This window comes from Nestor notabilis, unplaced genomic scaffold (assembly GCF_000696875.1).
Source record: "Nestor notabilis isolate BGI_N333 unplaced genomic scaffold, ASM69687v1 scaffold23954, whole genome shotgun sequence".
Lineage (NCBI taxonomy): Eukaryota > Metazoa > Chordata > Aves > Psittaciformes > Psittacidae > Nestor > Nestor notabilis.
In genome coordinates, this window is record NW_009926350.1 from 93,204 (window position 1) to 104,921 (window position 11,718).

Below are 11,718 nucleotides of genomic sequence, written 5' to 3' on the forward strand. Positions count from 1 at the left end.
GGGCCCAGAGGTCAATTCAGGCAGTTCTGGCCTATCTGCACGTATCAACTTCGTAAGTAATACATAAGAAGCTTCTGGATGCTGATCTACATTGATAGACTAAGTAAGTCACCCATAAGACACTCTGAGCTTTTCTCAAGTTGTCAATCTAGGTGATTTGGTTAGCCTTGCATGTACTGATGTATTTATTTCATATGTATGTATTATTTATAAAGCACAATTCTTATTCCATATGCCAGCAGTGATGGACCAAGAGACAAGATATGGGTTCCTCGATATAACAGGACTAATAAGGAAATTCTGCAGACATGTTACAGCTGCTGTTGCTTGTCACAGAGCCCTAGGAGGTTGGCTCAGACACAGTATTTCCTTCATATGTCCAAGCGTTATGGCATCTGACTCACATGTACCCAGGGCAGTATATTTACTCTGAACATCCCTGTTTAAGAAGTGCTTAAAATGCCAAGACAGTTGGAAAACACTAAAAGCAACAGCCCAGGATGTGCTTTTTCTGTGGATGAATACATCTGTTGGATGCAGGACTGGAATCACATAATCTTATGGCAAAGCATGAATTCCCTACATAGCATGAGCTACAGACATGCTACATTGCTGTAGTCGCTGCACAAGACAATAGCTGTCCTGTTGCTCATTAGAAAACACTGCAAGTGAGTGCACAGGAGGCAGTAACCTTTGGGGCTGCTCTGCAGGTAGTGTACATCTTCCTAAAGAGAGCGCCAGGTCTCGCTTGTCAAATATTTACACGCATGACAAGAGTGCAAGCCTTTTTAGTCAGGTAACTCCTGTCCCATAGATTGCCATTTCTGCAAATCTTGCACACCGCAAAGCAGAATTTCAATCAAATGAATTATTGACATTGGTTTTTATTCCCCTAAGAACATGGTCCCCTGTGGGGACCTGATGGGATATTTGAGTAGTCTCAAATAGGCATTAGATGGACAAGTGGTTTTGGGCCAATACATTTGCCTTTCTTGCAAGGTGACTTTTACTAAGCAACAGTGAATTCCTTTCTGAAAGGAAAAGAAAGGAGTGAGAAGAAATGAGGGTAGAAAATATGCCTTCTGAAGACAAAATAATTTTAAAGACCTGGACTTACACTTTTGCTAAATCCATAAAGAATCAAATGGAGAGAGGGAGGAACTCCACACGGCTCAGCAGAAAGGAACAGGGAGACCATACTGCTCTCGTAAGTGGGGACGAGTAGAATGGAAGCTCATTTTCTTAATGAAGGATCTCTATTGTCAGAACAGTTCAGAGTGGCAAGAACAGGAGGCTGGCTTTGCAGCCAGAGCATACAGTTGCAGGAATATTAGAAAATGAACTTGTTTTCCCCTTTCCCCTTTGGTTTCTACCTCAGTGCCACACAATGCCTGCTGTGATCCAGGGGAATCTGCTATTGTTCCAATGCACCTGGGTGTGAAGGGAGTCACAGGGTCTGGCAAAGGAGCCTTCCTCCCTTCCTTGCTTCATCTCTTTTACCCTGGAGATAATCCCTCCCTGCTGCCTCTGGCCTCAGTGATCCAGTTTTGCATTTCTGGAATGTAGCTGGCTGTTTTTCTCCCCATCTCCCCCTGACCTCTTAATGCCCTTTAATCTTCTTGAAGAAGAAACCTGCCCTGCAAAGCAGAGCTGTTTGTTCTGCATGTCTAAATGCAGATCATGAATGGGAAAAATTAATATGTTCATTTACAGCAAAATCATCAAACCAGCAAATAAGATGGCAATTTCCATAGTATGGCCTGCGAAAGTTCAACAGCAGTAAGAATCAGCTGGGAAGAGAATGTGGACAAATCTTTTCACAATCAGATAAGCTGCTTTAATACATGAGTATATTTTCCATTTATTTCATAGTTATTTACATTAGCTCCCTAATTCTTCAAGAATGGAGTATGATTTCAACTCTCAGGTAAAGACACACTTGGAAAAGTCTTTCGTCTTTTCTTAAGCTTTCCCTTTTGGTACATAAATGGAATAAAATATTCTATTTTCTGGTAAATAGAACAAGCCACAGAAACATAAACACACCTAAGCTGACAAAAGACATTCTAATTATAATAGAAACAAATAAAGTGCTGAACAGAACTGCCAGTATATTGCACTCCTAATGAAATGATAGACTTTCCCAACAAATGATGTTTCTGACAGCTTATCATTTGTTGTTTTAATTGTTCTAGATAAGTTGTGCTAAGAGAAAAGAATGTTCCTAGGTATAGCTTTGTCTTCACAGACTTTGGGCTCACCCCCTCTTGTGCTTATACCCCCTCTCAATAACTAATGGGAAAAGCCTGGGCATCGGCAATGATCCTGTACGAGACAGGAGGCAGAGAGCGCACCACTTCCTAAGAATAGCATGAACGCTTAGCTAGGGGTGGAGGGGTGGGAAGGTTTGTGGATAGAAGCAGAAGCTTCATGAGGAGAAAAACTGGCATGTTTTGGAAAATACAGTGATCCCTTTACTGCCCAAGAAGGTTTTAAGACAAAAAGCTGGAAGAAAGCAAGCAATGATAACACATTTGCAAAGGATGCTTTCTCTTGCATGGCATCTTCTATAATTAACCTTACTTTTCCCCAAAACAGAGTACTATTTAGCACTACATACTACTCATTTCAATCTTTTTCTTGGCTTGACAACTGTTCCCTCTTCTCCCCACTCATTAAACCTTGCTTGCCTGTATTGCTCTTGCTACTTGTTGAGTACAGCTGTATTGCCTCAGAGCCCATGACGACAGTTCCCTATATTTGGTTGATCTGAGGGTCAATATTAACGGTACACGCTGATTAAACCAAAAAGCATGCAAAGTCAAACTGGAGAAAGAGCTGTGGTCACACTTTCCCTTCTGTTTTGTTTAAATCTTTATTGCATTGCCCTAGGCTGTAGGGCTAAATCTTTCTTTGCACCATCAAGGAGAGATTTCCCACAATGTCTTAGTCATAAGGAAACCACTGTTAAAACAATTCTGTAATAAACAATCCTCTCAAGCAATACCTGATAACCACTGGCCGCAATGAGCTACACCACTACAGAACCTCACACAGCTAGGTAATTGCTGCTAAATCTCTGAGAGCAATCAGCTGAGGTCCTGTGCATTCAAAGACATTGCAAGAGATTTTCCTGATACTTTTTGTAGCCTAACAACTGCACCTACACAACTGTACTTGGAAAAGCTAGAAACTACCTCACTATAGGGTGAGAGATAATGAGTTAAAATTAAAGGTTGCTGCTGGCTTGCTAGCCCATCCCCCTTTAGCTAATCTGTCATGTAATGAAGAGAAGCACCTAGCATAGGACAGCTAGCTGCCGGCTCACTTACAGCGAGCTGATTAAGAATGTTCAACCAACAGCAGACTGCAGACCTTTCCAACGAAAATAAATAGACTGTATGCAAATGTGTTTGTCACTTTGACAGCATGTCTCAATTAAAGCATCTCGCTGCTGTTGGTAGGCTCTCTCACTGCAGTGCTATGGACGAGGCTTACTGCATTACTGATACACAGGGCTTGACCCTAATCCGCATGCATGCATTTTAAAAAAGTCTGCCTTTGCCATATACACTGGCATAATACTACCAGACGTAGAAAGCAAGTGACAATGAGAAAAAAGCCTCTTTCATCCTCTTCAGTTTATAAGAGCTGTGAATGCACAAACAGCCCTTATTTCAGAGTTCTTGTGGCTTTTTAATTGTTCCCACCTACTGTATTCTAGACAGAGTTAAAAGTGACACTAAAATCTCCCCCTTTAATCACTAGTTAGAAGCTATCTCCCCTTTAAACAGTAAATGGTGCTGTTTTTTTCTCCCCAAAGCCTTAATTTATATTTCATAAACCTGAACATCTTTTCCTTTTGAATGAAAGTATATTTCATTTCCTTTTTGACATTGGGCTAGCAGGAAAAAAAAGCAGCCCTGTGAAAGGACAAAGGCTATAGGTGAGATAGCCCTACAGCTGCTAAGTTAGATCATTTTTTGGAAACCAACATTTGTAATGTAGTGACAGCAATAGGCATTTAGCAAGCGAGCCCTTCACCACAGCCAGTGGCTCAGGAAAGCTGATGTGTGTTTCTTTTGACACAGAGAAAGCGATCATTAAGAAATTTGAAAGTGACCATTAAAAAAAAACCTCATGAATTTAAATCTGCACTTTCCACTCAATTATCTATTTCATTAATCTACCAAAACATCTGAACCAACCATCCTTCATCAAAACCTAAAAGACAAAACACAACACAGATTATAATATTATCTGGATTTCTGACTGCCTTAAACAAAACGGAACACTTTCCTGCTAGATGGCTACATTTCTCTAGTAGCCCCAATTCCTCTGAAGTGTATTGGCACAGACAGTAAGTGAAAAATAAATGCCTCCTGCAAACACTTGACTGGAAGAGAAACAGTTAAAATAAAAACAAACAGTATCCAAGAACTTTCATTTCACAGTGGTAAAAGTTCTGAAAGAAAAAAGCTAATTCTAAAATGATTCAGACAACATTGCTCTGAGCAACGACTGTATCTCATGTAGCCCTGTCCAATACCTGAGCAGTCAATGCAGCTGTATCAACTAGTTGCTATTTACAGACACTTATCTAAAAATCTGGTTTGCTTCACATCTTATAATTTCCAGCATTTTACATTCATTTTCAAGTTACACTATGTTTCCTTCGAAGAAATCAGATATTCCCTCCTGTTTTCTGATCATTATATTGTAAAAAATAGGTATGGAGAAAGAAGAGAGAACTGTGAACACAAATAATGGTATTTTTGGAGTCAGGCTGCACTTCACAGGAGAACACTGGTAAACTGATAATAAATACTGTATGTTTTTCCATGAAAATCACAGCAACTACAAAATTTTCTAAATAACTAGCTCTTACAAAAACCACACAACCAAACTCACTCTTTTGCAGACTTATCAAAAGAAACATTGTAAGAGTAACTAATGCGTATAGCTCAGCTGTCAATACTGAAATACAGAGAACATTAATAAGCTATTAACTGATTTTTCCATCTTACTTCATCATATTCAATTTTCAGAGAATGCTAAAATGCTTTAATAGTTGGATGTTCTATATTGACACTAATGATCTGGCTAGATAAGAGGACATTTTACGTTATACATCCTCAGTCCTGAGGGCTATCACACTTCGCATGCTTTAAGAACAAACCATCATATGAACAAAAAGAATAAGTAAACCCCTGAAATTTCAGGTTTTAGAATCCCATTTAAACAGACACATCAGAAACAAACCAATAACAACGCAATTCAGTTGCAAAGAACAATGAGACACTTGGCATATTCGTACTGTGACGTTTCTCTGAACCGTTTTTGCTGAGTGACACAATTTAAAGAAACCTAACACTAGGACATACCTGACCAAAATGTACTGTGATTGGCCTTCGGTCTTCTCTTAATTTAGGGTCCTTCTTCTCAACCAGTGGTGAAGGTGCTGTTCTTGGTAGGGATTCCTCTGGTGTTGCAGAACACCCATTTTCAGCGATGTCCTGCATGGTAGGAGAAGGTGAATAGCATGGACAGGAACATTCTTGATTAAGGGTAAGGGGAACAAAGGAGACACTAGAGGATAATGCTGACTAACAATTTTGATGTTAGGGGAAAAAAAACACCAAAGTACAAAAAAAGAAAACATCATTAGATTACAATATTTTGTTGCACTTTGTCATTCAGAGCTTGTACACAACCACTCTCTGCTCCTAATAGCAATGTTGCACAGAGACATTCAATAAAATGTCTGACTTAAACATGCGAAAGCCAGAAAATACATAAGGAGAAAAAAAAAAAATAAATCCATAGCTTAAAATTTCTGTTCTAGGAACAAATTCAACAGGAATCCAGGAACAGGGCTATTCTGTTTGCTGTAAACCAAAATGAAAACAGTCATTCTATTTACGTACTTCATGAATTATCTGTAGCAGAACAATTACTTATAGAAGTGGCAAGGAGGTGAAACTCATAGCTTAGCTTTGCATTTTAGCTTTGAGTCTGTGTATACTGAATATGCCTTCAGGAGATTGTATAAAACAAACTGCTGCCTAGCAGAATGCTTTTTTGTTTTCCTTTTGACATTAGTCCTTATCTTCAGAAGTAAAGTGACCCATCAACCTAAGCTAGAAGACTTAGCAAGTGGATGTACGGTATATGTAATGTAGGTTTTGAAAAAGACAAAGGCATGCAGACATAAGGAATCAGACAAGAAGAAAAGAGTTTGAAAGTCAGTTGAGAAATAGTCTCTAACGCAGTGGGCCCCAAACCTTACATCTCTTTGCAACAATGTCAAGGAAATAATGCTGGGTAAATATAGAGAGAAACCTGCACACACTGTAGCTCTGCAAGACTGACCTAAGGTTGGCTGCTGACATCGCCATGGCTTTGATTCACTGACCTTTGACATGCCCCCTCGAGCTTCCGCCTTGCGAAGGTACAATAATGAGACATGTAAGCTGATGGCCAATTAGAAACGGTTCTTTTGGACACAGACTGACCTAATGTGTTTAGGTCAAATGAAACAAAAAGCTGGATGGACTTTCTAAGGGGCTTTGTCTGCTCCACAGAGAAGCTGGGAGACCTTTTTAGATCCAGCTGGCAGAGCAGTGGTTCACCAACATGGGCATGAGGATCATGGGGAAATTAACAACTTGGTTAAACTAGAGAGAAAAACTTTTTCCTCCCCATCCTCCAGCTGCACAAGGCTACCTTGTCTTAAAAAAATACAACAAAGGGCACTGAATTAGCAACAAAGAGCCCCAAACCAACTCAATGACAAGAAAGGCAAGCTTCTGTCAAACTCATACTTCAGCTCCAAACCAGCAAAAAGCTACCAAGGGATCTGGTCAGTTTTGGAATCACAGAACCTATGGCAGCAACCTATACTGTTCTGACATTACATACCAACTTGATGTACATATTTCCATAAAAGTACAGCCATATTACACGGGCATCAAGCTTCAGACATGCTATGTATATGCTCTAAAGGTGTCCAGCACATTCAAAGCCACCTGACTTGCACTGAACAATGGAGATTCCCAGCACATCAGAGCTTTCAGAGTTCTGCCTGAAGCTGTGGCTCTGACCAAGGCAATAGACAGCTGGGAACCATGCTCCATAATTATCTCCATGTTTAAACAGTGCTTCCCCTAACAACTGTCTGTTCAGGTGAAATCTTACTACCTTTTGAAGAAAGAACTTCAGAGATTGAGTGATATGTAAAGCTTACCCTGTAAACTGAGTAAGGTTTTCTTCTGTTTTAAAGTATTAGTCATTTTTCTAGGTACCTTTTGTAATGGACTACAAATATCGTCTATTAGAAGAGCGAAAAGCACATTCCAGAGTGCCTAGAAGGATTCTCCACGTTATTTTACAAACCTGGAAATCAGTTGTTTCTAAGTTATACTGATAATGAAGTACCGACAATAGCTCACTGATAACAGACATTAACTGGAGCCACACAGGGCTCTAAGTAAAATATTGTTGAATACATTAATGCCAAGTGCCCAACCATTTATATAAATTGTCTTTTCCAGAAGCTTTCAGTAAGTTACAGTCTCCTTACTGAAAGTTGAGGATGGTACCACTCATATTCCTCCTTCTCCCTAATTCTATGTAGTTAAGCTTCAAAAGAGCCAATAACAGAGTGACTTGACCACCATGGTCCATTTATGAAATGGAAAAAGCAGCCTTCAAAAAAAAAAAAATCCAAGAGAAAAAAACCCAACCAAAAAAGGGAAGAAGCAGCAAAAATTTAAAAAAACCAAAAAACAAAAAACCCAAAAAAACCCCAAAACAAAGAAAGAAAGAAAAAGAAAAAAAGAAGGTACTGTATCAGATACAAAATAAAGCTGCCATGCTGTATCTATTAACAATTATTTGCTATCACTCATAAGAATCCTCTGAAAACTATTTCTGTTGCTTTGAAATACTGTACCACAAATGAACAAGGGATGGAAATAGAGCCCCATTCAATCTCTACTATCATATTAAAGAAGGACCTTACACACACCACAGTGACCTCTCAACAGGTCAATCCTGCACTTCTCATTTGCAATTCAAACCCAAGACTGGAGCAGACCAAGGGCAAAATGGGCTCTTGATTATATTTAAGAGGTCACCATTGCTATGCAGAGTTGTAGGAAGCAGACCTCTAGCTTTATTGCATTTTTAAATTCTATCTTGTACAGAAGCTGCTCATATTTGGCAGGAAAACTGGAAAAGAGATGTTTATATTTGACTTTTCTTTACCAGTGGCCTGCATACTTTTCGTATTAATAATGGAAAACAGTATGTTAAAATGCAGTGGATAGTAAGTTCAGTTTAAAAATAACCTTAGGTTATCCTTAGAAGATGAAAGAGTAGCATCCCAAATTTAGCAAAAATTAAGGATTTAATGATGCCCGAATTTCAAACTGTTAACACTTGCACAGCCTAGTAAGTAAACACATGAAAAATACAATGTTCTCACACGAAAATTGGTGAGGATGCACTAATAGACCTGTCAATAGAGCAGTGCAGACATTTAGATTAAAAATAATATGAGGGTGGCCAAAGCAATTTTTGCTATTTTTATCACTTCAAACAGAGCAATACCTCATTTTAGAGTTTTTCTCCTGCCTTGTGTTCAAAATGGAGAAGAGGATGGGGTAGAAAAGAACAAACTTAATGAAGAAAGGAGAGGTAGAGCAGTATGTGTCAACTGCTCCTAGAAATCTTTAAGCTGTTATGAAAACGTATGTTGTAAAATCATGTTTAACCACCTTCCTTACAGTAATGCCACACAAGAAAGGTGAAACAAAATTGGGCCATTTCTTTGTAAATGTTAGGTGTGTTTTTAAAAGAGTGCTTGCTGCTTGAAGGACTAGGAAGACAACCATCATAATAAAAGAATGCAAAGAATGAATGAGGCATTTCTCAGCCTTTTATACAAATGTCAGGGAATAGCACACAATTATATTAGCATTTAAAACACAGGAAAACAATCTGGTCACTTTACGCAGCTCCAACTGCTTTAGAAATGCACACGAGAAGGCCAAACATTTTATTATTCATGAAGGTTATATCCAGAAGCGAAACACATGGAATTACAGAAAAAAATCCATGTACAAGAAACTGCTTCATGTTTCTAATTATTTTCATACTATACTAACGTGGTCGTATAAAAGTTGCAAGTGTAATAAAATAAAATAGCATTAAAAGCATCTGAAGCAACTCTATCATCCTGAAAAATCACTAGCAATCTGCTGAGAGCTGAGCCTTTGGATCGTACACACAGTTTGATCAGCCCTTAACCTGCCACCACAACTATCCCTTTGTATTAACAGTCTATTGACATGTGCAGGTAGATTTCTGTCTGAGCCACAGGGATACATTTGCAATGCTATCTTAAGATGATGGTCTAGAAATTTAGAGATATACTTAGACGGTGCAGATTAAAAGAACACCAAACAACCTAAAACTACTTGCAATAAATTGAATGAAGATTTCCGAATGAGCATCTCAGTTCTAGGAAATTCTACCCAAGGTAGTTGACCATTCATTCATAAGGTATGTATCAATATGACCATACTTCTGACTTAAAAGGAGCAATCAGTATTGGATAACACATTCTTCAAACACAATTCAGCATTCTTGGAATTGTGCTGTTTACAAACAAAGACAGGTTGGGAAAACAACAAATAGTCTGAGTATTTTTTTCTGTAATAACTCAAATGTGAAATGAACACCAACTCTAATTCCTTTATGTCTAAACTTTGCAACAAACGCTCGAGAAATGCGTGAACCCTTTTCCCATGGACAGACATACACTCTTTTTCCTGACTGATTACTGTAGAAGTAACAACAATTTGCCATTTGCAGAAAGTTCACTGCCATTGCTACAGGAAAGATCTCCCAGTTCACATAAAGTCTGTTTCCACAATGCCCCAGCACGAAGGACAGGAGAGGGACCACTCCAAACAGAACACTCAGTTTTCTGGCTTTCGTGGGTTTAAGTCAGAGCCTTAATGTGTCTGAAGACAATTTTTTTTGTGTGTCTGTGAATATTTATTAACAGTGTGAAAAATCTGGGACAGCTGGTAATGCATTTTGAAGTGTGCTAACAACACTGTATCAAACAGCTTCCCATTGATCACATAATGCTTTTTGTGGCTAAGTATTTCATACATGGTGCTTATACATTTTGAGTAAGGACTTCAAGTACCTTTTGCTTCAAGCGGTTTTTCACTTCTTTTATTCCCATTTTTGCATGATCTTTTGCCTGCATGAGAAATTAATTTAAGTTAAAATTCCCTTCTACTTCTAGCAGTGACTAAGCAGTGATTTCAGTGCATCAGGATTCACCTTCTCTAGTTACTAAAAATGGCAAGGAAGAAATTGTAACAGGATACTGAAAACGCATTAAAACAAATAGAAAGCTAAAAAGACTCCACGCAAACAAACCCACTATTCCTCCCCTCTCCTTCCTTGTTGCAAAAATTCAGTTTTCTCTGTTTTGATGCCACAGACATCTTTCAATTTTTTGCATTCCACACCCTCAGTCTTCCCCCCTCAGTTGTTATCTTTGCTGTAAGTTAACAATCAACAGGAACAGTAAGCCTGCAGACTTGCTCCTTGCAGTACCCTAGATGGTAGTTCCATATAGTAAAGCTAATCTCATCCTATTCACCTCTCTCAGGCTGGAGGAAGGCAGGAGAAAACCAAAGTCTGAATAGTTATCTCAATGCTTTTTGTGGCATGATTTCCTAAAATTGACCTTACACGCAATCATCGCTTGTTTCTGTTGGTTTATCTTGCACAGTGGAGCTGGCAGCCATGCACGATAACCCAATACCATACTAGCTGTTTGTTAACAGAACTGGAAACATTTTCATTTAAAGAATAACTCAGTAAGTTGGGGTCTAAATAAGCAGGTATAAGAAATCTCTAGGGGAAATTAGTTGACGTTTAAAAAACATGGAAACAATTTGGGAAATGAGAGGATTCCCTTATTTCGATGAAGCTGCAAGCAGAGAAACCTGAGGTAACAATGATTTCCAACAGAGTAATGATGAGATGGTAGAGCAGCTCAGTAAAGCATATAGGCATTATTTCCCAGAAATAGTTCTATGTAACAGAATTTATCATCTATACTTTCAAAGGAAATCACAAGTTCCCCTTCTCCTTTGCATTTCAATTATGTTTAAATTTCAAAATGACTTTTCCATTTAAATTTGAAATTTAGATGAATGCATATTTTAAGTCATTTTGCGAGTCCAATAAAAATGAATGTAAGTCTTGAGTTGCATTTGAAAGGTTAAAAGAGAATCATAATTAGACTCTTAATCTCAGTAGTAAGCCAGTACTTGATACTTACAAACTTATAGACAGTCTTCATGGCAGGGTTGGCTTTGGTCTTCACTGTATTTAAAATGGCTCCACTTCCTTTCTATAATTATAGTAACAATAGAACAAATTTTATCAAAGCTCTTTAAAGCAAACAGCAATCTAAATTCCACCATTCTTAACTTAAAATAACGAAGCATTAACTATGCTTGTTAGCAGAGCTGAGTATTAAAATAGTAAATTCAAAGAAAAAGAACATAAGTAAACCATATTAAATGTTTCTCTGGTTTTCCAGAGGAACCCCAATACAGCAGTTTTCACAGGAAAAATGTCAGCATCTCCTAATACCAAGAGCCCTTGTCTGACAGGTCATCT

The 11,718-nt window shown here is 38.4% G+C and overlaps 1 protein-coding gene across 1 annotated transcript in view; it reads right to left on the minus strand.

Annotated features, from left to right (window-relative positions):
* The window catches only part of DENND1A (DENN/MADD domain containing 1A), a gene marked incomplete at its 5' end in the record, with an annotated part of 37,984 nt that extends 26,538 nt beyond the window's left edge, over positions 1-11,446 (minus strand). Inside the window, 3 exons of the mRNA XM_010013495.1 lie at positions 5,385-5,516; positions 10,223-10,279; positions 11,375-11,446. Coding sequence (XP_010011797.1) covers positions 5,385-5,516; positions 10,223-10,279; positions 11,375-11,446 — 261 coding nt within the window. The remainder of the gene's footprint in view (positions 1-5,384; positions 5,517-10,222; positions 10,280-11,374) is intronic.
* Between the last annotated feature and the right edge of the window lie 272 nt (positions 11,447-11,718).